General features: G+C 42.5%; 5 protein-coding genes across 8 annotated transcripts in view; 2 read left to right on the forward strand and 3 right to left on the reverse strand.

Annotated features, from left to right (window-relative positions):
* Positions 1-3,959: 3,959 nt before the first annotated feature.
* On the reverse strand, positions 3,960-4,337 carry RB195_024986 (uncharacterized protein; the record flags this gene model as incomplete). Its single annotated transcript, XM_064212953.1, has 1 exon — positions 3,960-4,337. One exon carries the CDS (start codon positions 4,335-4,337, stop codon positions 3,960-3,962), a length of 378 nt encoding a protein of 125 aa, XP_064068834.1.
* Positions 4,338-4,424: 87 nt separating this feature from the next.
* RB195_024987 (uncharacterized protein) lies at positions 4,425-6,987 on the reverse strand (the record flags this gene model as incomplete). 3 transcript variants are annotated; one of them, XM_064212956.1, is made up of 5 exons in its annotated part: positions 4,425-5,002; positions 5,085-5,691; positions 6,129-6,297; positions 6,359-6,473; positions 6,615-6,987. In XM_064212956.1, the coding sequence occupies 5 exons, from the start codon at positions 6,985-6,987 to the stop codon at positions 4,425-4,427; spliced, it is 1,842 nt and encodes a 613-aa protein (XP_064068835.1). The 3 variants fall into 3 exon arrangements, with proteins under 3 accessions (XP_064068835.1, XP_064068836.1, XP_064068837.1); XM_064212954.1 differs by lacking the exons at positions 6,359-6,473; positions 6,615-6,987 and having other exon boundaries at positions 6,129-6,233; XM_064212955.1 differs by lacking the exons at positions 4,425-5,002; positions 5,085-5,691; positions 6,129-6,297; positions 6,359-6,473 and having other exon boundaries at positions 6,592-6,987.
* An 839-nt stretch (positions 6,988-7,826) lies between these two features.
* RB195_024988 (uncharacterized protein) lies at positions 7,827-8,174 on the reverse strand (the record flags this gene model as incomplete). Its single annotated transcript, XM_064212957.1, has 1 exon — positions 7,827-8,174. The coding sequence occupies one exon, from the start codon at positions 8,172-8,174 to the stop codon at positions 7,827-7,829; it is 348 nt and encodes a 115-aa protein (XP_064068838.1).
* Positions 7,878-8,165, forward strand: RB195_024989 (uncharacterized protein; the record flags this gene model as incomplete). The annotated part of the gene is made up of 1 exon (XM_064212958.1): positions 7,878-8,165. The coding sequence occupies one exon, from the start codon at positions 7,878-7,880 to the stop codon at positions 8,163-8,165; it is 288 nt and encodes a 95-aa protein (XP_064068839.1).
* A 5,772-nt stretch (positions 8,175-13,946) lies between the features above and the next one.
* The window catches only part of RB195_024990 (uncharacterized protein), a gene marked incomplete at both ends in the record, with an annotated part of 34,239 nt that continues 24,924 nt past the window's right edge, over positions 13,947-23,261 (forward strand). Inside the window, 4 exons of one of the 2 annotated variants that reach the window (XM_064212959.1) lie at positions 13,947-14,059; positions 18,706-18,849; positions 19,080-19,269; positions 19,325-19,435. In XM_064212959.1, the coding sequence (XP_064068840.1) occupies positions 13,947-14,059; positions 18,706-18,849; positions 19,080-19,269; positions 19,325-19,435 (558 nt within the window). Of the gene's footprint in view, positions 14,060-18,705; positions 18,850-19,079; positions 19,270-19,324; positions 19,436-23,261 lie in introns of those variants that run through there. The other variant, XM_013444151.2, reaches the window with a different exon arrangement.

Consider the following 23,261-nt stretch of genomic DNA (forward strand, 5'->3'; position numbering starts at 1 on the left):
GAAGCGTAGTTAGAAAAAAAATACAAACTTGATTTTTTGAAAAAAATGCCACTACATTTAACTTCTATGGGGAATGGTGAAGAAGTACCCGTATGATGTGCCGCCGCATACCCAGCAGGGGGGAACGGTAAAGAGGGTCCCGGCGGATTCTCCGCTATGCCTCCCAGACATAACGTGCCCAGTGGATATGCCGGCGGATACGCGGGCATACCTCGAAGAGGTCACGCTCCAGTCGTTCATGAAGATGATCCTCTCCGTCATAGATGTCCTTCTAGCCAGAGACGCAGAAAACTGCGGAGTTACAAGAAAATATAGAAAGAAGAGTGGTATGAGTTGTCGAAATTACCGAGTATGTCAAAAAAATACTAGTGTTAGATAGAAGTACATGGGATTTTGTATGGTGTTCTTGTGAAGAAAGGGATTGAGTTTGTCGTTATATCAGCTTCAGAAAGTCTAGAAATCTTACGAAATTTGAACTCTTTTTCTTCCTGTAAGTTCCAAAAAGTCAGAGATACAGAAGGTCTCTCTGTCCGGAAATAAATTAGGCTATAAAAGAAAGCTTGGCTGTTACAGGATAACGGTAATTCTCATTACCGTTACTTTTGAAAGCTGGAATGTTTAACGAAAATTTTTATGCTAATTTGGAGCAATTAGATACATCCTTATATCATACTTCACGCGAGGATTTCTCTTGCTTCTGGTACGATTACAAGATTGAGATCACCTTACGTCACAAAATTGCAGTGAATGTGTCTGATTCTCCAAAACAATTTAGTGGATAGTGAATTATATCCTAGCCGGTGATGCAGCGTATGATTAGCGGTAGGTAAGCAGAGTCAGCTATTTAGGTGCCAACGAAAGTGAATCTATTTAGGACACGCACCGTCGCTAATTGCTCTGACGAAGCATGACCGGGGCATGCTCGAAATTCCGCCGGGACCCTCTTTACACGCACTCCCCAGCGGGTTATTGAGCGTCGTTAATTGCACCGCGCGTCTCCTGACAGCGTCATGATCGCTACAGTAGCCTGGCTGCTCCTCTTGTGCTCTTGTGTTCGCTGACGTTCCGCCCATTTCGCTGTATCTGCTGTTCTTACGATGCGCCTTTAGAATCGAACGAAAAGGAAAGTGTCTGGTAAGAGTAAATGAAATTGTTAGCATAAATGAGAGAGGTTTGTATAAATGATATGCCATTGAGGAATGTCAGTGAAAACCGGTCCTTTTTTGACTTGTTAGTTAGGAAACCATTGATCCATCTCTGGGAATGCAAGCAATGTTTCAAATGTCCCATTGATCGGTGTAATGCTATATTTCTCTATTTTTTTTCGCTTTCTAAGAATTTCTTTTTGCTTGTTCTAGCTAGTTAGAACTGGCATCCAACGCCTAGCAATGCGCGAATGATACCTTGCAGACATACATTGTACCTAAAGGTATATCTCCAACATGCAAAGGTCTCTGTTCGCCGCTAATACACCTGACCTTTCATATTAATTTTATGTAGAGAATAGATAGAAAAGAAACGATAAAGCACTTCCGAAATATGTTTGAAGAACCAAAGCTTCATTGTATAAAACGTACAACCAAGTATTGAAATATTTGACATGTGCTCTATATAAATATTACATCTAACATAACGAGACATTCTGCGACAAAGTTTATTTGTCGTTTACGTGGTCATGCCGAAACTTCTTGAGAAATCTTCTTGAGAAACTCTTTATTTGTGTGAAGTTGCTCAAATGAGATCAATGTAGGCCACACCTATCACTCTTATCAGTCATCAAGTCTTTGACTCTTTGATATTCTATGATGTGCCTGTGATGATATATGTTTAAATTGGATAGGAGGATCTATTTTTTCTCGTTAATTTCCGATAATATGCGCTCAGTTTACTTTATTCGTACATCAGAACTTGCTGCGTTCATTAAAGAGCAATAGGGGGTGGAGTTTAGGTGATCTAAGGCGGTCGTGGAGGATGTCTAGCTGGTGGAGAGGTAGCCGTAATTACGCGGAGGCGCGCGGCGCTGAAGGCAGGTCAGGAGCGGTCAGCCGGTTTTCAGCGGCACCTCTTGTCCCGAACCCAATTTCTATTGATCAGTGAAGGGGACGAGAGGTTCATCAAAAGAAGTCTGAAAGTTCAGAATGTTATATGTATATTGTATTATATATTATACCAGCCTGAACGTCTGGCTAAAGCTGGACTTCAGGCTTTTTTTTTTGCTGTTCGCTTCGCTCGCCTTCACCGATCAATAAGAAATAACAGTAGCGACATTTTTGTAAAATTAGAATTGCTTTTTTCTATAAACGACTTCATCAATTTTTTTAACCGAAAATTTAAGCATACATGAAAGATTTTATGATTTTTCCCTGAACGCTTCAGTTCTATTCTTGGAGATACACTTTCAGTACAATCAATCTTGATTTTACCTCTGTGTTTCTCTCAAACCTCCACAATTTGAAAACATCATTCGAAGTATGAGTTTCCTCCGTTCTCAACTATTAGCAGAGAATGATGTGCTAACATGAAGACGTGATTATCACTATTGTAGTGATAAAAATAACGTTCTACGTCAGATCGCGTAAACTGTTGGTTACCATGTTTTGCATTTAAGTAGCCGTTCGCACGTGCGTTTCCTTTTAATAAAGAAAGGATGTTAGCAGCATCAGAAGGATATGCTGGGAAATAGATATGCGAAGGAACCACGGAAACCCATTCTACCGCGTTGTGGATCTCGCGCACCAATCCGACGCAGTGGAACCCGTCTCTCCCCGCTCTATAGCTGTCTGGTACCGGCGCACCATTTCGACCCCGTGGAACCCCTCCAACCCCATTTTACAGCTGTCTGGATTGTGCTGTTGACCTATCTACAATCTTTTTAAGACTAGACTTCATATATGAAGTAAGGAAAATCAGCCGTTTTTACGATGAAACATATTTTTTTTTATGAACTGGACTACCTTAATAGAACGGACCTTCCCACATTCGTCAGTCACCTGTCACCATTGTCCAGGCAAATAATGGATGCCCTTCCTAAATTTCTTAAATGGCTACCTTTCCTGTTCTCAATGTTTCTATTCACTGCTGAGTTCTTTGCTCGTCCAGAACAAATAATAATCTGATGGCTTCACATGTAGGTTGCATGGCATGTGAAAAAGACTTCCCAGTGCGACTCTTCGACTTTTCTTGGGGTGGTTTTGCGACCTTCTGGTGAATGTTCTGATGGAGCAATGATAGTATTTAACTCAGATCAATCATTCATGTTTAACCATCATGGTCCACAGCAGCAATCGAAGTGAACAACTCAAGTAGACAAGCATAGGAGTTGTTCCTCAAAAACTGTTTTCTTCAGCCCATCGATATTGAGAATAGTAGAGCTCCTTTTCCACATTTCAAGGCTTGTATCCTTATTCCGAAGATAGGCTTCGACATTGATGTTCGCTATCGGCGTTGTCGGAAAGCACACTGCACTGCATGCGATGAGATTCGCAAGAAGTGTTCTCTCGTTTGTTGTCGTACAACAAGCAAGCAATTTTCAAAATAACTGCAGATAATAATAAAAGTATATATATATATATATATATATATATATATATATATATATATATATATATATATATATATATATATACTTTTCGACGTATATATGACTTTCTTGACTTAAAGACATCACTCCACGAATCTGAGGTGGCGCAGATTTCAGGTGGAGTATTTTTTATAAGGGATAGTAGACTATGCAGAGAAGGGTGGTTCCGTTCATTTCTTCCCAACTGCCGTAAAAAAGGGCCTGGAAGATGCGGCGCCGCACAAGGCTGGCGCGCTCCACTTGAACTCCTTGTAGAAAATAGTGCGCCAGAACGCATCCCCCCTCTCTCCATAATCTACTATCCCGTATATGAATACTCCGCCTGAAATCCGTACCACCTCAGAATCGTGGAGTGATACCTTTAATCGGCGGGCTGATGTCATCGCCTGACACGATTACCCGCATCTTCGCCGAAGTGTGCCGTTCTTGAACACAGCTCTGCCCAACCTTCTCGATCTTGTGCGAGAGCTTGCATAGAATGAATCCATTCGTCACTATTCCATATCCTGCGAAACCTTACGTCTCGCCTGAACTGCCTCTCCACGCCGAGTGTCCTCAGTTCCCATTTCACCACCTCAGTCCAGAACTTCCGTCTTCGGCCAGGTGGCTTCTTCCAGCTCGAACCCGAGAAACTCCTCAGAACTCGTTGAACAAGGCGATCTGTCGGTCTCCTTAATATATGACCAATGAAACGAAGACGATTTACTTTAGCCAATTTCGATGGCGGTGCAAGATGTTGATGTCTTCCACGTGTCATCCGCCGGTATACCACATCACCACATCAATTTCGGCGTAGAGATCTTCATTGTGGCATACCCTAGACCAGAAGTAGCCAAATAGCCGTCTAAGCAGCTTTCGTTCCGTGCAACCAAGCCTCTCCATAACCGTTGACGGTCCAAGTCTCCGATCCGTACAGCATGCTGGGGCAAGTTGCGGATAGGTAGACTCGCAGCTTGACTTCGTTGGTGATGGGGGTCAACCACAGGGATTTCGTTAAGGAGTTAAATGCAGAAGTGGTCTTAGCGCATCTTTGCTGAACATCTATCTCGTAGCTGCCGTTATTCTTTAGCGTACAGCCCAGGTAACAGAGCCCATCGACGAGTTCTATCGGTTGTCCGTCCACCCTGATTCCCGTTTGAGGTATCGAAGAGATCCACATCTGCTTGCATTTATCAGGGCGTAGATGTAGTCCATAGGCTGCAACCAGCTTCGGTACAAGGTTGACAACGTGTTGAAGTTTCGTACTGCTTTCCGCGAATATAACAATATCGTCGGCGTACTCGAAATCAGTCAAGCGGCACCCTGATGGTGCTAAGACAATGTTGGCAGGACACTGGCCGACTGTTCTTCGCGGAATGTCGTCGATGGCGAAATAGAACAGGAAGGGTCCTGCCACTGCCCCTTGTCTTACTCCAGTTACCACTTAAACGGTGTTGTACATCTGGCTGGTGTTCGAACTGCATCAGTTGTTCGTTGATTCATGTCATCAGGCAAGCGAACGAACTTTCCTGGTACTCCATCGGCGCGGAGCGCGTTGAGAAGACGGCCTCGATGAGGAGAGTCGAAGGCAGGCGAAAGTCGTGAAACGCTAGTTGCATTGGCTTCGAATACCGCTGCAAGATTTCGATCACTCTCCTGACAATGAACACCTGGTCAGTCGTAGATCGGCCAGGACGAAAGCTAGCTTCCTCGTCGCGCGTTGTTTCTTCGCGATGTTTAATGAGTCGGCCCAGGATAATGCGCTCCAATACCTTATACATAACACGCAGCAAAGAGATTCCTCGATAATTCCTAGGGTCCGTGACGGATAACTTCTTGTGGAACGAAATTATGATAGCGTGTCTCCACGAATCAGGTATCCTTTCGTCTATCCATGTTGAACGGATGATCTTTGTCATCTCACGAATCCCAGACGGAGGAACATATTTTAGCATTTCTGCGCTAATCCCGTCGTCTCCGCCAGATTTTCCATTCTTCATCTTTTGAATACAGACCAGGACCTCCGACTCGGTCGGTGGCTCCTCGTTAACCGCATATGTCGGCCTATGAATGTGCTCGAGTTCAGGAGCTAACGGCGCTTGCCGGTTCAGCGAGGACTTGAAATGATCCCTCTAAATTGGAAGAGTTGCATCACCGACAACCTTTCCATTGAGAGTGTTGAAGACCGGAGAACATCTTTTCATTTAGCCGCTATGCCGTTTTAGTAAAAGATTGCCTTTCCGCGGGTTCTCGTCCTCCCACGCATTTTCAAACTCCTTCGCTCCTGACATCCATTCGTTTTCGCGGTCTTTTTGCAGTTCTCAGTCGCTTTTCCTGACTGAAATCGTCAGTGCTGCAAGCAGCTCATAAAAGATTATAATTGGATTTTGTTTCCGCAGATGCAAAGGCAAACTTTTTCGGCGACAATAAAAGCGGAAGCGTTCCCATGCAGCGTCCTGGACGCAATCTGTGAAGGTATCCGCGTCGCTAAGCTTCTTCCTGGACCGTACTCCAACATGAATAGACACACGTTGGCGGAATTTTGTTCTGCATTCAGCATCTTTCAGACCTGCCTTGTAGATTTTCGGTTGAAGAGGAACTCCTCGGTTTCTCTTGTGGAGCCGTGAGCTGAAGCTGAGAAGAACTGGGCGGATGTCGGAGTCAAGCGCGACATTCCAAACAGCTGTAGATTTTCGGATATCTGACTGAGGAATGTTTCTCGCCAGAACGTAGTGAAGCTGAAGCTTAAGAGTCTTTATCTTCCGCTTGCGCTGCTCTCTAGGCGTTTAAAGGTTTGACCCCTGCCACATGAGCTGATGGCGTCGAACATTTCTTTTAAACGTGGAATCGATAATGAGGCCCGTCTGTTCGCACAAGTCGACCAGCCGGTCATCGTTGTTTGACGTGCGCTCCGCTGGATAATATCATTTTCCTAGCACATCGGATTGCTGTTCGAGTCCCATATTCGCATTTGCGTCGATTCCGACAATGACCACCTGCTGGTTTGGTATTTTAGACATCAACGCACTGAGTTAATCATAGAAGGCGTCCTTACTGTTGTCTTCAGCGGTTTCCGTAGGTGCGTGATCACTTATGATCCAGAGTTTACGTCCTCTGCGATCCCGCGGTCGTAGAAAGTCACATCTAGGCGACGTTGAGCCGAATTCCTCCACCAGGTTCTTGTAATCGTTCCTCAAAGCTATCATGCAGCCACCTACTTTGTTCTCATCAGCATCGCAGCAGTAAGTAACGCAGGTGTAATTTTCGATGCTGATAACAGGCCAATCTCTCATGCATCTCTCCTGCAGTGCAGCAAAAGGCACACAGAGATATCGCAGAAGTCTGGATAGAGCGGCTTGTTGGAGTTTGCTCGATAGTGTTTGGCAGTTCAGCGTGACGAAACGAATGGTTGTTGTCAAAGATTCCATGCTCCCTTCAGGCAGTTAACCTGTCAGGTTATGGGCTTTGGCGATGTGCTGGACGACAGCACCTTTTTGCTATGTATGGGAATTATCGCAAACGCAAACTTTCGCCATATAACAGTGCGGGTTATGTAGCTCGTACGTTCCAAATGCGTACATTCGAACGCCTAATTGCGTTTAGTTAAAGCAGGGCCACCACGTGCAGGTAGCAATCAGACTTGTATACGCGGCCCCAATTAATAATATAATCATTATTGACTATAAGAGTGTCCCATCAATGGGCAGGTCAGCGATCCCTTTCTCCCAGAAATGGGGAGACTGTGAGACAAAGAAGTCGCTTACCGCCCTCTCGACTTCTTCAAACTTGGTGAAGATATTCTTAGCGAGGAAAGCCTTGACGTACCGGAATGAGTGGTAGTCTGAGAGGGGAAGGTCAGGAGAATAGGGGTATAGGGCTCCTTGTCCCAGCCTAACTCCTCCAATTTTTCATGAGCCGCCCTAGCTACATGGGGTCTAGCGTTATCGTGGAGGAGGTGCACCGAAGCTCGTCTCGGGGGTTTTCTTCGAACGGCCGATGCGAGCTTGTGTAGCTGACTAACGTAAATGGAACCGGTGACGGTGATAAAGGAGAAACTTCTTGGGGTGGAGGTCCGATTTGGTTTGCGCCGGCGGGTCTTTTCCTCGAAGGGCCACACAGCACGGTGCGCGTCAGAGTCGTAGAAGACCGAACCCTCATCTCCAGTAATAAGATCTTCGATAAACTCCTTTTGATGCAGGCGAAGGAGAGATTAACAGATGGATACCCGGGTAAGCTGGGTGCCATTCGTCAAGGTGTGAGGGATCCATCAAGCCAGTACTTTTCTGTAGCCAAGGGCGACTCGACTGAGAACCGTTGAATGGCTACACCCGAGTCTCTTTGCAAGGCTGTGAGTGTTGATCTCCGTATCCTCTTTGACAGCTTCGAGAATGGTGGAGTCTTCGACAGTGTTGAGGCGTCCCGACCGGGGCTTGTTTTCGAAGTTGGTCTCTCCGCTTGCGAAGCGAGCGAACCAGCGCTTGTCAGTCTTGATGGCAGTGGTGTCCTCGCCCAGTCTACTGTTGATGTTGCGGGCTGCTACCGTTGTTCCGGTGCCGCCACGCCATTTATAGAAGATGATAGCTCGAAGTTGCTCTTGCGTAATTGACATCGTCATTCAAGGCAAAGAAGGCCTCCGCTATATACATCTATTGTGGAGAAGCTTCGACAATGTTCTACAACTACAATATGGTGCAACATTTCCGCCCAAAAATGAAACGTCCTGTAACTTTCGAGAAATGGGTGACAAGACTTTCTGTCCAGCCTAATATATATATATATATATATACCTGTATATATACATCCATATGCATATATATGCATATATATATATGTATATATATATGTATATATACATGTATATGTATATGTACATACATATATGTATATATATACATATATATATATGTATATATATATATACATACATATGTATATATATGTGACACATCGGCAAGCCCCCACAAGTCTAACGGCTACACTACACAACCTTTGTGTATACATATGTATATATACATGTGTATATGTATATGTATATATATATTTATATAAACATGCTTACGTATATACCCATATACATACCGTTTTTAAAGTAAGAAATTCTTTCTTCGTTCTGCGCTTCATAACTGAGATGTTGCTGTACGCTACTATCACCAATATACTCCCTCTTTGCATAATAAAAGCTGCAAAGAATTTGCCTACTCGGTTAAACTGCTCACACTAGCACGGTTTCGGCTTCTTTGTTTGAGTGGATTTTTTTCCCAAGAGAGAACTGGTTATGCAACGATGGTGCGTGTCCTAAAGAGATTCACTTTCGTTTGCACCTAAATAGCTGACTCTGCTTACCTACCGCTAATCATACGCTGCATCACCGGCTGGGATATAATTCACTATCTACTAAATTGTTTTGGAGAATCAGACACATTCACTGCAATTTTGTGACGTGAGGCGATCTCAATTTTGTAATCGTACCAGAAGCAAGAGAAATCCTCACGTGAAGTATGATATAAGGATGTATCTAATTGCTCCAAATTTGCATAAAAATTTTCGTTAAACATTCCAGCTTTCAAAAGTAACGGTAATGAGAATTACCGTTATCCTGTAACTGCCAAGCTTTTTTTTGTAGCCTAATTTATTTCCGGACAGAGAGACCTTCTGTATCTCTGACTTCTTGGAACTTACAGGAAGAAAAAGAGTTCAAATTTGGTAAGATTTCTAGACTTTCTGAAGGTGATATAAAGACAAACTCAATCCCTTTCTTCACTAGAACATCATACAAAATCCCATACACTTCTATCAAATTCTGTTATTCTTTGACTTATTCGGTAATTTCGACAGCTCACACCACTCTTCTTTGCATATTTCCTTGTAATTGCGCAGTTTTCTGCGTCTCTGGCTAGAAGAATATCTATGACGGTTGCCTGCGTCTTCATGAACGACTGAAGCGTGACCTCGCCGAGGTATGTTCGCGTATCCGCCGGCATATCCACTGGGCACGTTATGTCTCGGAGGCATTCGCAGAGAATCCGCAGGGACCCTCTTTACCGTTTCCCATACAACATTAGGCTGCCCGCAGAGTTCAGACCCCCTCGAGTGCGCGGTTTGGCGGCTCTGCGATTTTGGTGGTCATTGACAATTCACAACAGTGCGCTCGATAACCACCAAAACCTCAGAGCCGCCAAACCGCGCCCCGAGCGGCTCTGCACTCTGCGGGCAGCCTTAGATGCAGAAACATGCGCCAATGGGTTCGTTACCCATTCTTCTGGTTTGCAGTTTCCTGTTGTTAGGGCTATTTGAAGAAAGTCATAGCATTGTGCACGAAAGATTACAGATACATGAAAGCAACATGCGGATCAGTCTCATATACGATCGAAAGATGCGTGTCGTTAGGTACCCAAGGCTCCCACGAGAACTTATCCTTAGGGGAAATAATTGGCAACCACGATGTCTAATAGCGCTGCACAGCAATTAGCAGCATCAGCAAAGTATTCCGCTGCGCTTGCTTTATGCCCCGTCCATCAGCGGACTCGTCTTCTAATATGGTGCGAAATACGCCTCGCAGGGGAACGTTATCTCTGCTACTGCCTCTGTACGGAGCATCGATCGTTTACGTTTAGAGATATATAAAACGATTGCAGACAAAATGCCCGAAATAGAAAGTAATAGTGAATAAACAAATCGAAAATTTTAAGTCTCAAGAAGAAGTGAAAAGATCTATCGATCAATACCAACATATTTTGTAAGACTTTATTTTGTTTGATTCCAGAGAATCCAAATAAATCCTGAAAAAGCAGGAAATTCAAATAGTTATTTGTTTAACGTAGTCCGCCCACAATGCGGACACAGATCCAGTTCAAAATTTAATCAAAGCGTTAAGTGATGGAAACGTTTTTGAATGTACCGTAGTGCACCGTTGGTTGAAAACGTTCCGCACTTGACCTAAGGATTCGCATTTTTACAAGCACACCACTTTGAATTCCGTCAAAGAAGTTTTTGAAAACAAGGCGAAGAAGTTTCAGACCTTTGCATAAAAGACACTTCTTAGATACTAGTTCTGTAGGCAATTCTTCACGAAAACAAGGAGTGTTTGAAACACTGATGAATGTTGGTTGCAGACGCAGGCAACAGGTTTTTGATGTGCATATTTTTTTTCTATACTTTTTGAAGTACATATTTTTGGAACCGTAATGGAAGTGTTAGCCTCACTATTAAAACACAGAGTTGTATAATAATAGAAGCCGTTTTTAGAACAGCAGACTTCACGAAGACAGATAAAATAAATGTGGTATGAAGAAATGAGAGAAGAACCACAAAAAAGTATGACGTATTAATGGTACTTTGAAAAAAACTTCATCCAACTTAGCATTAAAAAATGTCAGGTTTTATCTTGTTTCGGAGTCGCATGTCAGTACGGTGATGTGTTCACTAAATGTATCACACAATTCCACTGTTACGGCTGTCACGCAATAACTATTGCAAACCTCAAAATTTTGTGACGTGTTCATCTCTATGTTTTTTGTTTTGTTCTTCTAGAAATTTTCTACGTTTTTGCTTCATTTCCAGCATTCTCATCTGTTTACTTCTAAACTTTTCCCTTTTCTACGTTGTTACGTTGTTCCCTTTTTGTTCTTTGGACTCTCCTAGAAGCAAACTCCATCACGTAATTGCAATAGGAAAACGGCGCACGACCTCAGTGACGTGATGATGGCTGGGCGTGGCTGCACTTATTCATCTGCACATGGTTGGCTGTGGGTGCCTAACGACCGCCCCCTTACGATTGGGAGTTTTAATGACAACGAGTTAGTTTTAGGGAAGTAATGTATTTTTATTTAGATTTTAGAGGCAATTTAGTTTACGATTACCTAATTTAGAGATATACGTCAGGAAACTTGATATAATTCTCCCTCAACTTGCTGTTTTTACTCTCGTTCATGTGTAATGTAAATACGTAAAGTTACAACTTGGCAGTCAGTATACACAACCTCATTTTCTTAATTGTGCTTATAGGAATACAGGAGGAATTTTACACCTTCCAGTCAAAGATTTATTCGGAAGAACCTTAAGAAAATATACCATATTTCTCTTGTAGTAGAAAGGGCGAGTAATATCCCATATATAACTACTTAGAGATTTGACATAAAGGACAAATTTACACATAACTCCACACTCCAAATGCAGTAAAAGTGGTGGCAATGATTTCAAAGTAATTAAGAGTCCCGACTGTCCAGTATCCGTGGTCACATTGTTTACATATAAGAGAATAAAGAGAAATTCTAGTTCATTAGATGTTACAAACATCGAGTCCTAGAATTTCATTATATTGGCTTGGTCGCTGATTTGCCTCCAGGGCAGTGCCTCTAATTACTCAACACCACCTTGTTTCCGCCCACCTTAGTTTCCTTGACCCAATTCCGCACGCAACACTTGCTTCGCAGCGGTTCGATGGGACTGGGAATTGCGAAGGGGACAAAAGTGAATTGAAGACCAAGTTGATGCAATATGCTGTCATGTGCGAGTAAAGCTAATTGAGCACATATTATCAGTTATTATTATTGTCACTTATTATTTCCTTGGAACGTTGAGGAGAAGGGCGGTCTTACTACTGTTCTAGTTCTTAACGCCGAAACCTAGCGCTAGTGTGAGTAGTTTAGCCGAGTAAGCAAATACTTTGTACTTTTTATCATATGCGGAAGGAATATCTTGGTGATGTTGACATATTTTAACGTCTCAGTTATGAAGCGCAGCATGGAGAGAGAATCTCTGACTTCTTTACACATGGTATGTATATGTGTATACTCATATGGATATGTGCACATGTATATATCCACATGTGTATCCACATAATGCAAACCGATAACGTAAGATATGATATATCGGTGCACCATTTCAATGTGACCTTTAACGCTTTATCGCGCCATCGCTGTGGGAACCATCTCTCCCTTTCTTTGCTTTCTATCAGCAACGCACTAATTTGAGGCTTTGAGATTCGTCTCACTCGATCTTAATCTTTTCGGCATCCACGCACCAATCTGAACTGTGGGCCACCTCACTGTCTCATGACGTTTGCACACTAACTAACACTCGTAATTAGGAAGAAATGGACGGAATCAACCTTCTCTCCATAATCTACGATCCCGTATACGAATACTCCACCTGAAGTCCGTACCACCTCAGATTCGTGGGATGATGCCTTTAAGTCTCAGCATTCTGCTCCTGGTCGCAGGGAGTTCCAACCTTTGCCAAAAGAAGGGAAATTGTGATACGCTTCCATTGGAAATATATCAACGGATGATTAATGTGTAATTAAGAAACTATGAACAAAAGTTTAACGGGTTTTTTTCTTTTCGAGTTTCATGATTTTCATGGTTTTCATTTTGTTTTTGTAGTCTTTATGATTTTTCCTTCTCTTTTGGTTAAATCTAACAAATATCGTCAAAAGTGGTGTAAGAAATGCAATTCCAAAGAAGACGAATCTTCCAGCAAACAGTTCGTCACTGTATGAACGACGTTGAATGGTCCTAGGAGATACATGGAAACCGTTGAAAATCTCCCGGATCTTTTCGAATATCGACTGGTTAAATGTCTATTGCTATCAATTTTTCTAAAAATCTTGATATAAGTTCTCTTAGTAGTTTTTTTTTCTTTCATCGACCACTTCTAAGAGTCTTCACGATAACTTTCTGCTTGGCGAAACCTGACAAATTCTGGAAACAGTACTCGGATGAACGTTACAACATTTCTCGTTTTCGAAGAATTGGTGTTGGTAATTAGCTCTTCCAGATATAGAGCAGTCTTCACTCATATATAAAACAAAGGCGTTTGTAAAGAAAGTGTAGATCATGAAAAAAAAGCAACAGGAGAAGGCGAAGGTAACGCAGACGTAGAATAATTGAGAAATTGGTAAACTTTTGTCCGCGATATTTTCAACACATCTGAAATAGTAAATTTTCTCTTTGCAGTTTTTGCATCTTTTGAGATTCCATTTTTGCTGCTAAACTTTTGTCCGCCACTGTACACATAGACAAAGACATGCCCGCTATATACAAGGTGCTGCAAAAGTATTGTCCGCTTGAAAAAGCGTAGGGCAGAGCAAGAAATACAAATAAAATACGTGAATTTGATACAAAAGATGGAAAACTGATATCCGAATCACATTTTGTTATTCAGGCGTCCACGTTGATCGATTTCGTCAAGTCATCTTAAGCTTTCTTTAAAGCTGCCTTCAGCGAGTTCGTCGAGGTGTGAGGAGCAGCGCAGGCTTCGCTTTTCACTATGCTCCAGGTCATTGGTGCACGTGAAGGTCTGATTGATCTTGACTCCGGCATCGATAAAGACAAGTGGCGATGATTGAGAAAGAGTTTATCTAACTCGTGAGGTGTAAGCTTTTGAGATGATTCCTTCATCGGAACCGGCAAATTGGCGGTCTGTTGCAAGTATCCGATCGTGTTGTCAATTGATGAGGTGTGGCCTCGACACTGAAGAATTCTCGTCGGAGAAGACGAAGTAACTGTGATCTTCTTTGGCGGCGCGTTTTAACACTTCTTTGTAACAGTAACAGTTCTATTTATGTCCGTAAGGCAGAATCCTACATCTTCTTGATTTCGTCTTCTTGTGCTCGATTCTGCTTATCAAACGTTCCTATCTGCTGTACTTTGTCTTATCCAATGAATTTCCGTGTCCTGAATCTTTTGCGAATCTTCTCAACATTGCCTCTCGTACGTATAGAACGGCCTACTGTTCTCGCGTCTTCGCAATATTCTTCATTGCCGGTGCGGTCCAGATCCACCAGGCGCGCTTGAGGTTGAAAAGCTGTCTTTGCTCTAGAACTAAAAAAGACAACACATAAAGCAATAGCATAATAAACAGCATATTAAAAAAAAATAAAATAAGGAAATAAGAAAAAGCTCATGAAAAAAGCAGTTATACTTTGACGAAGTGCGCGGTCAATACTTTTATCACACCACAGCATGATTCCTATAGTTCTGTATATAAGATTGACTAGCAATTCTTATCAGTTTTGTAATTTTTTATTCTTATTTTTTGATTCAGCATACAATGGAAATCAGTCAACAATGTAATCGCCATTGATAGTCACTGTGGTGCTCCTAATGGATAATTAGAGATCCCTTCTCCCAGAACTGGCGAGGTGAGAATCGAAGAAGTCGGTGACCGCTCGGCTAATGTCATCGAACTTGGTGAAAGCTTTTTTTAAGCCAAGAAAGCCTTAAATTGGCGTAATAAGGGGTAATTAGAAGGGGTCATGTTGGGAGAATAGGGGAGACGGGATGCAGTGTTCCAGCCGATCTCTTTGATTTTCGATGAAACTCCTTAGCTACATAGGGTTCCGCGTCATCATGATGAAGACGCACCAATGATTGTATCGGCTGCTTTTCTCGAACATCTTCCGCGAGCTTCTAAAACTGAGATCTTCTATGAATGGTGCAGTGGCAGTGGATCGATGTTAGCAAGTCGCAACATCAACAGCGCATTGGGGCGAACACCACTGCTATCGGGACTGTACACCGCTGTTTTGGTCGCTTCGCAAGAGAAGCACGATCTTCGATAGGAAGCCTCGGTAGAATTGCCCCCTTACTGTGGAAGACTCCGCTATTCTCGACGCCGTCGAAGAGGATCCGGTGGTTCCGGAGGACACCCGAATCCTATCGATGAGAGACGGATGTAGTTACCCAACAGTCATCAGCCGCCTCCAGACCTCCAACTACAGAAGAGCACGACTGACTCCATGGATCTCTCACACCTTCGCGGGCGGCTTGCGGTACACCGTGGTATCCTTGTGTGTGTATGTGTGTATGTGTGTATGTATGTATGTGTGTATGTGTATGTGTATGTGTATGTGTATGTGCATGTGTATATGTGTATGTGTATGTGTATGTGTATGTGTATGTGTATGTGTGTGTATGTGTGTGTATGTGTATATGTGTATGTGTATGTGTATGTGTATGTGTGTGTATGTGTATGTGTATGTGTATGTGTATGTGTATGTGTATGTGTATGTGTATATGTGTATGTGTATGTGTATGTGTATGTATATGTGTATGTGTATGTGTATGTGTATGTGTATGTATGTATGTATGTATGTATGTATGTATGTATGTATGTATGTATGTATGTATGTATGTATGTATGTATGTATGTATGTATGTATGTGTGTATGTGTGTGTATGTATGTATGTATGTATGTATGTATGTATGTATGTATGTATGTATGTATGTATGTATGTATGTATGTATGTATGTGTGTGTATGTATGTATGTATGTATGTATGTGTATGTGTGTGTATGTGTGTGTGTGTGTGTCCCTTTCTCCGCCGGCATCGAAGAGAGTTCCCAGAATGCTACAGGAGATGAAAGTTGGAAACCACTCGATTCCTATTCACATCGTGACGTGTTGGTCACCCGAGGAGGAGACCCGCAAACGCAAGCCAAATCGGGCACGCACTTGCTCTGTTGATTCCTTGGTCATATTTAGTGGAACCAAAAACTGTTTTTCCTATATGTAAACCAGATGGTGTTCGAATTTGCTTTACTAGATCAGTGACTAGATCGTGGTACAATTCGAGTCCAACGAGAATAATTGGGTTTGATGCTCGCCACGAAGCTTTGAATTCCCTAGACAGTTTGTTATAATGTTTGTTTTCAAGAACCTAATATTTTTGGTATCCATTTTGACTGAGGGAAATCCGTTTTTATGAGTGGCTTGGTCTGTGTGATCATGTCGACTCCTTCTCCGAAGACAATTCCTAGTTTTACTGGGATCACATGGCTTTCGAAGCACCCGATGTGCCGGCCCAGACATGATGCAAACTTCGGTCCTGCTTTTGGATAGACCTTTAACCGCGAGATTTTCTTCGATTGCCGTTTTTTTCTGCTCAAGAATAGTAGAAAAATACTTTTTTCATGTGGCTGTTTTTTCGGCATTGCAAATATTGCCTTAAGCAGCTATCAATACTAGTCATTGATTAGTTTGACTGTGTTGAACGGACTTTGCTTTGATCTGTAGAGGTACCACAGATGCCTTAGCGTTTGTTGTTTGATGTTTTGTTGCATGTTTGGACTGTTTTGTTCTCTATTTTGCAAGTTGTGTCGTTTTTGCTGACTTTGTTCAATACGAACAAGTTTGGGTTTCAAGTTGTTGTTTTGCTTGTGTTGCTCTCTTAAAACAAAGACTTATATGGAGTTCTTGTCCGCTTTTTACGCAGTCTGGTCTCTGGTAATCAAAACTGCTATGATTAGGAGAACAACACCTACAACAGCGATTTGCTCCCTCAGTATTTTGCAGCGAATGCGTTGACCATTCGTCACTGCATTGATACAGGATTGTCTCTATGACAGAGCAGACAGTTGCGACTAGGTCGTAAATTGTACTGATTCCTCTTTGATGGGATTACCCTGTTGATATGTTTATGACCAATTCTGCTTTCGACGTAGCCCTTTGCACCGATATCTCTACCTTTAAGAGATTCATGAGGTCATTGACTATTTGCTCATCTTGTGATTGACTGGCCACTAGTACAGATTTTATCATGTCTCCATGGAATTTATTTAGGATTGTTTTGTTCCGCATTAGGTCGCAGGTCTTCTCTACATCATATCCTGCGGAAATCTTTTGGTTGGTCAGAATCCTAATTTGACCAGATGTCGCAAAGGAGTTGTTGCAGAATTGTTCGTCATTCTCATATTGACTGATTTTTTTTGACTATTTGTGATCTATTAGACTGGTGATTGGAGTAATTCCCTACCTGTAGTATTCAGGAATGAGCTTTATCTCTTTGATGGCTGTTTGTGCTCTTCGCTTTAAACTTCTCCGGAGTAGAAGTGCTTTTCCGTAACCTCTAGTTATTCACTGTTGTGGACGAGGGCTTCGAAAATAGCCCAGTACTCTGGAAAGTTGTCAGAATTTCCATAAAATTTTAGTAGTTGGCTTGTTGATTGACCTGGCCGTTGTTTTCGCTGTACCACTTTGTGATATCGATACTGAATTGGATGGGTTTTGGGAGAAATATTGTATTGTAATGTCTCGCACGCATTCTCGTATGTGTCATAAATTCGACATATCTTTCCTCATTTTCTTCGTTGTTGACGTTGTGGTCTTTCTGAGGATTCAGGGATATGTATCGCGGTTTAGTTTCTATGTTCTCACGCATATTTTTTCGTCTCATCAAGACGAGCTGTTAACATGAACATTAGGTGCCTCAGCTATCTCTGTCTATAACTGCAACTCTTCATCGATTTGTTCAATCTCGAGCATCAAACCCATTCTTTCGGACTTGTTTTTTTCGCAGTTTCCACACATGTTTCTTACTTCGTTATAGAATCCTATGTTTTCTCTCTCCTCCTTAATTTGCCGTAATTTGTCATAGTGCTACGTTGTAATAGTGCTATGGCTGAACTTTCTGGTATGCCTCTTCGTCTACTGTTGGATACTGTTTGTTTAGTGTATTCCCTGTATCTGGATACTAACGTGTTCAGCGCCGTCGTGCTGAGATTATTGTTTTGCAAAATTCAGTGCCATTTTCTCTTTTGTATATGCGGTGCGATAAACTTCGCTTGACCTAGTGTAGCTTTGACGAGGTCTGGTCAGTTGTTTCTTGACAGTGATCTGCATTTCAGCTATGTTTATAAGGGAGCGACTTTGCCCAGTTTGATTGACGTGGATCTAATGCGATTCACGGTCTTTTATTCGACCGTATGGAATTGCTCAATGAGCTGGCCTCTTTCTCCAGATTCCAAAGATCACTCTTTGATGCGGGAATTGTTCCATTATTTTAGCCGATGCACCAAATGTGTTATATGTGCAGACTCTTGGTATCTTGACCCGTATCGATACGATGAATAATAGGTGGTTCAGTTGAAGGTTTATTGCAGCAAACAGACGACCAAACAGCACTAACGAGGGCGAAGTATAAACTATTTGTATCAAGCAATTACAACAACAGGGCCACACCCATAAACTATTTGTGTTCCAGTGAGGTCACGATGAGTGACCATCATCGTTAAGGTGATAGACCGTGTATATTGATATATTACCATGGGTATTACATACATGGTAATATTGCATGTTTATTACCGTGTATATTATTATATGTTATTTAAAATAACAACAGTCACGCAGTTACAATTGTATGTAGGTTGGACGTTAATCGATTAGAACACTTGGGGCAAGCTATAACTGTCAAGGAATGCGGACTGCATGAGATAGTTGACCTATTGTTGCATGTGGTCAACGGGCGCATTGAGACACCTCTTTACACTGTTGTTACCGAGGGGAGAAAGTGTGTAAGGGGTCTCCACATTTTGCGCAATTCTGATGTTTTTTGAAAGCCTAATTGAGTATTTCCAAAAACCCGTTTTCAGATCTTTTGCCCATTTAATTTTTTTATCACGAAGATGAAGACGCCTCTCTTCATCTACCTTTCTCTTCGCAATGTGATACATGTTCAACCTTAGCTGCTCCAATTCTGTCTTTTTTTTCACACAACGAAAGTTGTACACTTTACTTCAGCATTATCAAGGCCATCCTTGAAGCGTCTCCTGATCTTGTCGCCGAGCGGGATTCATCGGGTAATACTGCTCTTCACGTTGCAGTTTATAAAACACCTTTGATGGGGTTGTTGCTGTTGAAGTGTAAAGATGTGAACTTGAATGCAAAAAATTATGCTGGTCAAACTCCCCTTCACATATTCACGCACAAGGTAAATTCTCTTTCTAAGGAGTGCTATTTCTATAATATTCTGGACATATTTTTAGGGCGAAATAGGTTTAATGGTTACATTGTTATCTTACTGTTGTGATATTGACGCGCAAGATTATGACGGAAATACTGCGTTGCACGTTGCAGTCACAACGAAGAATATTGAGGTATGAGCGGGATCGTAAATAAGGTGTGCTTGAGTTTCTTTTTTTTGTCGTTTTTTATTCGTTGCACTCATTCAGCTCGCATGATTTCTTCATTATGCCCCTTTTTAAATCTGAGAGGAAAGGAAAAATCTATGCTATGGGGGCTTAGAAATTGAAGCCCCGTGTTTGCATACATTTGAAGAGTCACACCTTCTTGATAGGTGCTCTTCGGAGTTTCCTATTCTTTAGAATTGCTGCTTCATGCTATAGTTGTGGAATTCAATTGCTGGAGAATTTTTGTACAACAAGTTGAAACCCTTTCACCACGTTCGGACTGTGGACTGACAGTGTGTGTTCCCTACTCTTCGGATGTACATCTGACTTTATTAATATTCTTGAAATCTAGTTCTTTTTTTTGAAAGCTTTAATTACTGACTGGACTAAACACCTGTGGAACAACTTATCAGTTTTCGTGCGCCATGTCGCTGACAGTGTCTGATGTGAGAGAAGGGAACCCTCTGAGGCCAACCTTTCGAATCAAGAGTCGGTTCGACTGCCTCAACACAAATCACAACATAAATATCTATACCAGGGAATTATAAACACTACTTCAAAAGATCAGATGTCTCATTCCCCTATTCTTTCCAGTTTCTTACAAATCATCGACAGCTGCTCATCTACCCAAACGACTTTGACAACGGCCGCGCCGTTGATGTTATATGATGTCATATATATGCTGCTTTTTTTAAAACAAGGATCGATAGAGGCATGCGGAGCTTCATCTAACCTTCTTGAGCTTGGAAGGACCATAGTCCAGAATACGCTCACCATCTAAGCTGCTTGCTCAGAAGCGGACACCTGCAACATGACAGTAGCGGTCGTCCCATGTTATCCTATTCAGATCTTCGCATCGTGTTCTTGAGAGTGGCGCTAAGTATTTTGGGTGAGATAGAGCCATCCTGTCGAACTTCTTTCTAGGTCGACAATGATATTCTTGAAGAATAGCAAAATTACGATCGTGAACTGCACAGCTCTCTGAACAGAACCTTTATGTACCGACTAGCGACGCCTTGGTTGTTCTTCCATCTCAACCGAGATGGAGGCCTTCTTTAAGTTGATGAAGGGGAGATATAGCGACGTGTTGTACTCTCGCGATATCTTGATATGTTTCGAAACGGTGTCACTGTGACCAGTCCTGCTTTTCGAAACTTTTTTGTTCGCATGGCCGTCCTTCATCTAATGTACTTTCAATCCTGTCTAGGATTACTCTTGTGAAGAGCTTGTGGTTTACAGACAATAAGTAGATTGTGCGATATCTGCCGATGTCATGCGGATTGTTCTGCTTATGGAACAGCGTGGTCTTGCTGGTTCTCCACTGTTTAGAAATTTTGCATTCCGAAAGATAACGAGTAAAGAGCCTCGCCATTGTTTTGATAAGGACGTCAAAATCACCTCAAAAGTTTACACTTGATTCTGTAGGGTCTGAGTGAAGTACGATCCTTCACTGACATGATGACCTCCAGGATGACATGCCCATCTTCCCTTAGATGGCCAGGAGGAAAGTGAAAGTGGCTGTCGCAGAGATCTGAGTAGGAGCCGTGAATGACCCACTTTATCGCCTTCTCAATGCTGTATTTCTTCCATCTGTGTGCCGCAGAGCGGTCATTTTTGTTTTACGATTGACGAAGTTCCGACGGGCGTAGCGAGTGCACTTACCCACCTCTGCTAACACTCATCCAGTACCGCTGCTCGTCTCTCTTCGAGGTCTTCTTTTATCGCTCCTCTGTAACGCTTCACGAGCTCGGACGTGAGTTCGTGATCGCCTGCAGCTTGTGCAGCTCCACATTGACGTATTAGATGTAGAGTTTCTGGAGTCAGGCGTCTTTTGGTAGTTTTGAGTTTTGAGTTTTAATACTCTTCTCTTTTCTCCTACAGCCGTGAAGATGATCTACAAGCCGATCATATTCGTCTTCGCTATTGTCTGTGGCGGTATCTTCCCATAAGCCAGCGTTGCCAGGAGGCCCCAGTGGGTGATAGTTCTGGAACTTCGCTATGAACTTCGTTTTCTCTCCTCTTCGGAGGAAGGAAACAAATTTGGGAGGGAAAATCTTCCTCGAAGGAGGGAGTGGTCCGATCCCATGTAGAACTTTGGTAGAACAGCGACATCCGTGAGGCAAAATCTTTTATTGACGACGATGTGTTCAATTTCATTATGGTACCCTCCACCGGACGACTCCCAGGTCTAGCTTTTAGAGATCTAGTTTTTAGAGGTCAGCTTTCGGAGTTGCGAGTTCCCATGAATGGTCTTAGTCGTTATGATAAATTTTGAAAGCCTCTCTCCCTGTTACTTCCATTAAAGCCCTTGAATTCCGACGTGAAGGTGTCCATTCCGTTTTTCTGAGGCCAGTTTTGGCGTTAAAAGCACCAAAAATGTCCTCATAGAAGGTATGGTCTTCTCTGTAGAGCTCGTATATCGTTTCGTCGTATCGTCTCGCTGAGTCTGATGACGTCGCACTTAGTCTTCGTGGCTTGGATCATCACACCTTCAATAGCTTCCTATGCAAGCGTATATGCCTCGTAAGTGCAAATCGTCATCCAAGTCCTTTTCTGATCCGGCATATTAGATGATTCGTGCGTTTGATGATGAACAGAAAAATTGCAAATTGTGCATAAAATTTTAAAACCCGTAAGCAGGTTACAGGCCTCTAGTCCCAAGGGTTTTGTAAGAGGACTGATTTTCTTCCGAGTAGAAAATAGAGCTTATTTGTTGGTGGTGACTCCAAACTGTCTCCCGTGCGCCTCAAAGTCATTTAATTGCAGGCTTTTGGTTCACCGACTTGTGGGATATAAAAGTCTTATGAGTCAGTTCGGGGATATCAGAAACAGCGAGTCAATCCCCTGAATCCACCTTTATGGTAGGCATAATATCGCTTTTTCTTCGCCATTAGCCCCCTATCCGCCACCTGGGGATGCGATACATAGTCTCCTTCGTTTTCTCCTTTCAGTTTCCTCATTTGTTTTAAAAATCCGATCCAAGCCTGTCTTCAAAAGTTTCGACACGCGCTTGCACAGCAGAAAAACTCAATCGTCCGAGAAACAACTTTGAGTCTTGTTCAACATAATTTTTTTTTTTTGACAAAAACAACCGCGGATACCAACGTCATTTAGCTCCTGCGTCTCACTCTTTCTGCTTTTGATCCCCTACAGAGCAGTCACGTGGACTTGAAGTATCTTGCCGCTTCCAGTAACAAATGTCAGTTCTAAAATCGCAGGTTAACGTTTGAGGAGGACTGCGTCATGATCATATCGTAAAATATCTGTGAGGGCAGATCCCAGTGTGCGAGAGTACTAAGTCCGATTCGGTTCTGAACGGCGAGATATTTTTTTTTTGTTTACAGTCCCCTGCTTAGATGATGAGTAGACAGATAGCTACAGTCGCCAACCTTTATAGGCGTGGAAAAAGCGTCTTGAAGATGTTTTTTTTCTAGTGAGCTGTGGATTTAGGGGGACGCCCAGGAGGTACCCAAGCAAATTGGGTGTGCGCCTCCAGCAGCGATCACCGCTACGCCCGTCCAAGCGCACTATCCATGCTTAGCACCCTACCCACGGAAGGCCCGCATGATATTCCTACAGGATACCCTGATAGAACGAGCTTATAAGGAAATGAAATGGTAAACATGAACTCCACAATAAGAAACTCGTTTGTAAATGAAGACTGCTCGGTAGAAATGACAGAGAAAGGCGTTATACTTTCAAGAATGACAGAAAAATCATGAAATAACAGAATAAAAAAGTAAAACCGACTAATTAATTCGAAGACATCGAAATGTGATGTTAGCTGTGACCT

Source organism: Necator americanus, chromosome X, assembly GCF_031761385.1.
Source record: "Necator americanus strain Aroian chromosome X, whole genome shotgun sequence".
Taxonomy (NCBI): domain Eukaryota; kingdom Metazoa; phylum Nematoda; class Chromadorea; order Rhabditida; family Ancylostomatidae; genus Necator; species Necator americanus.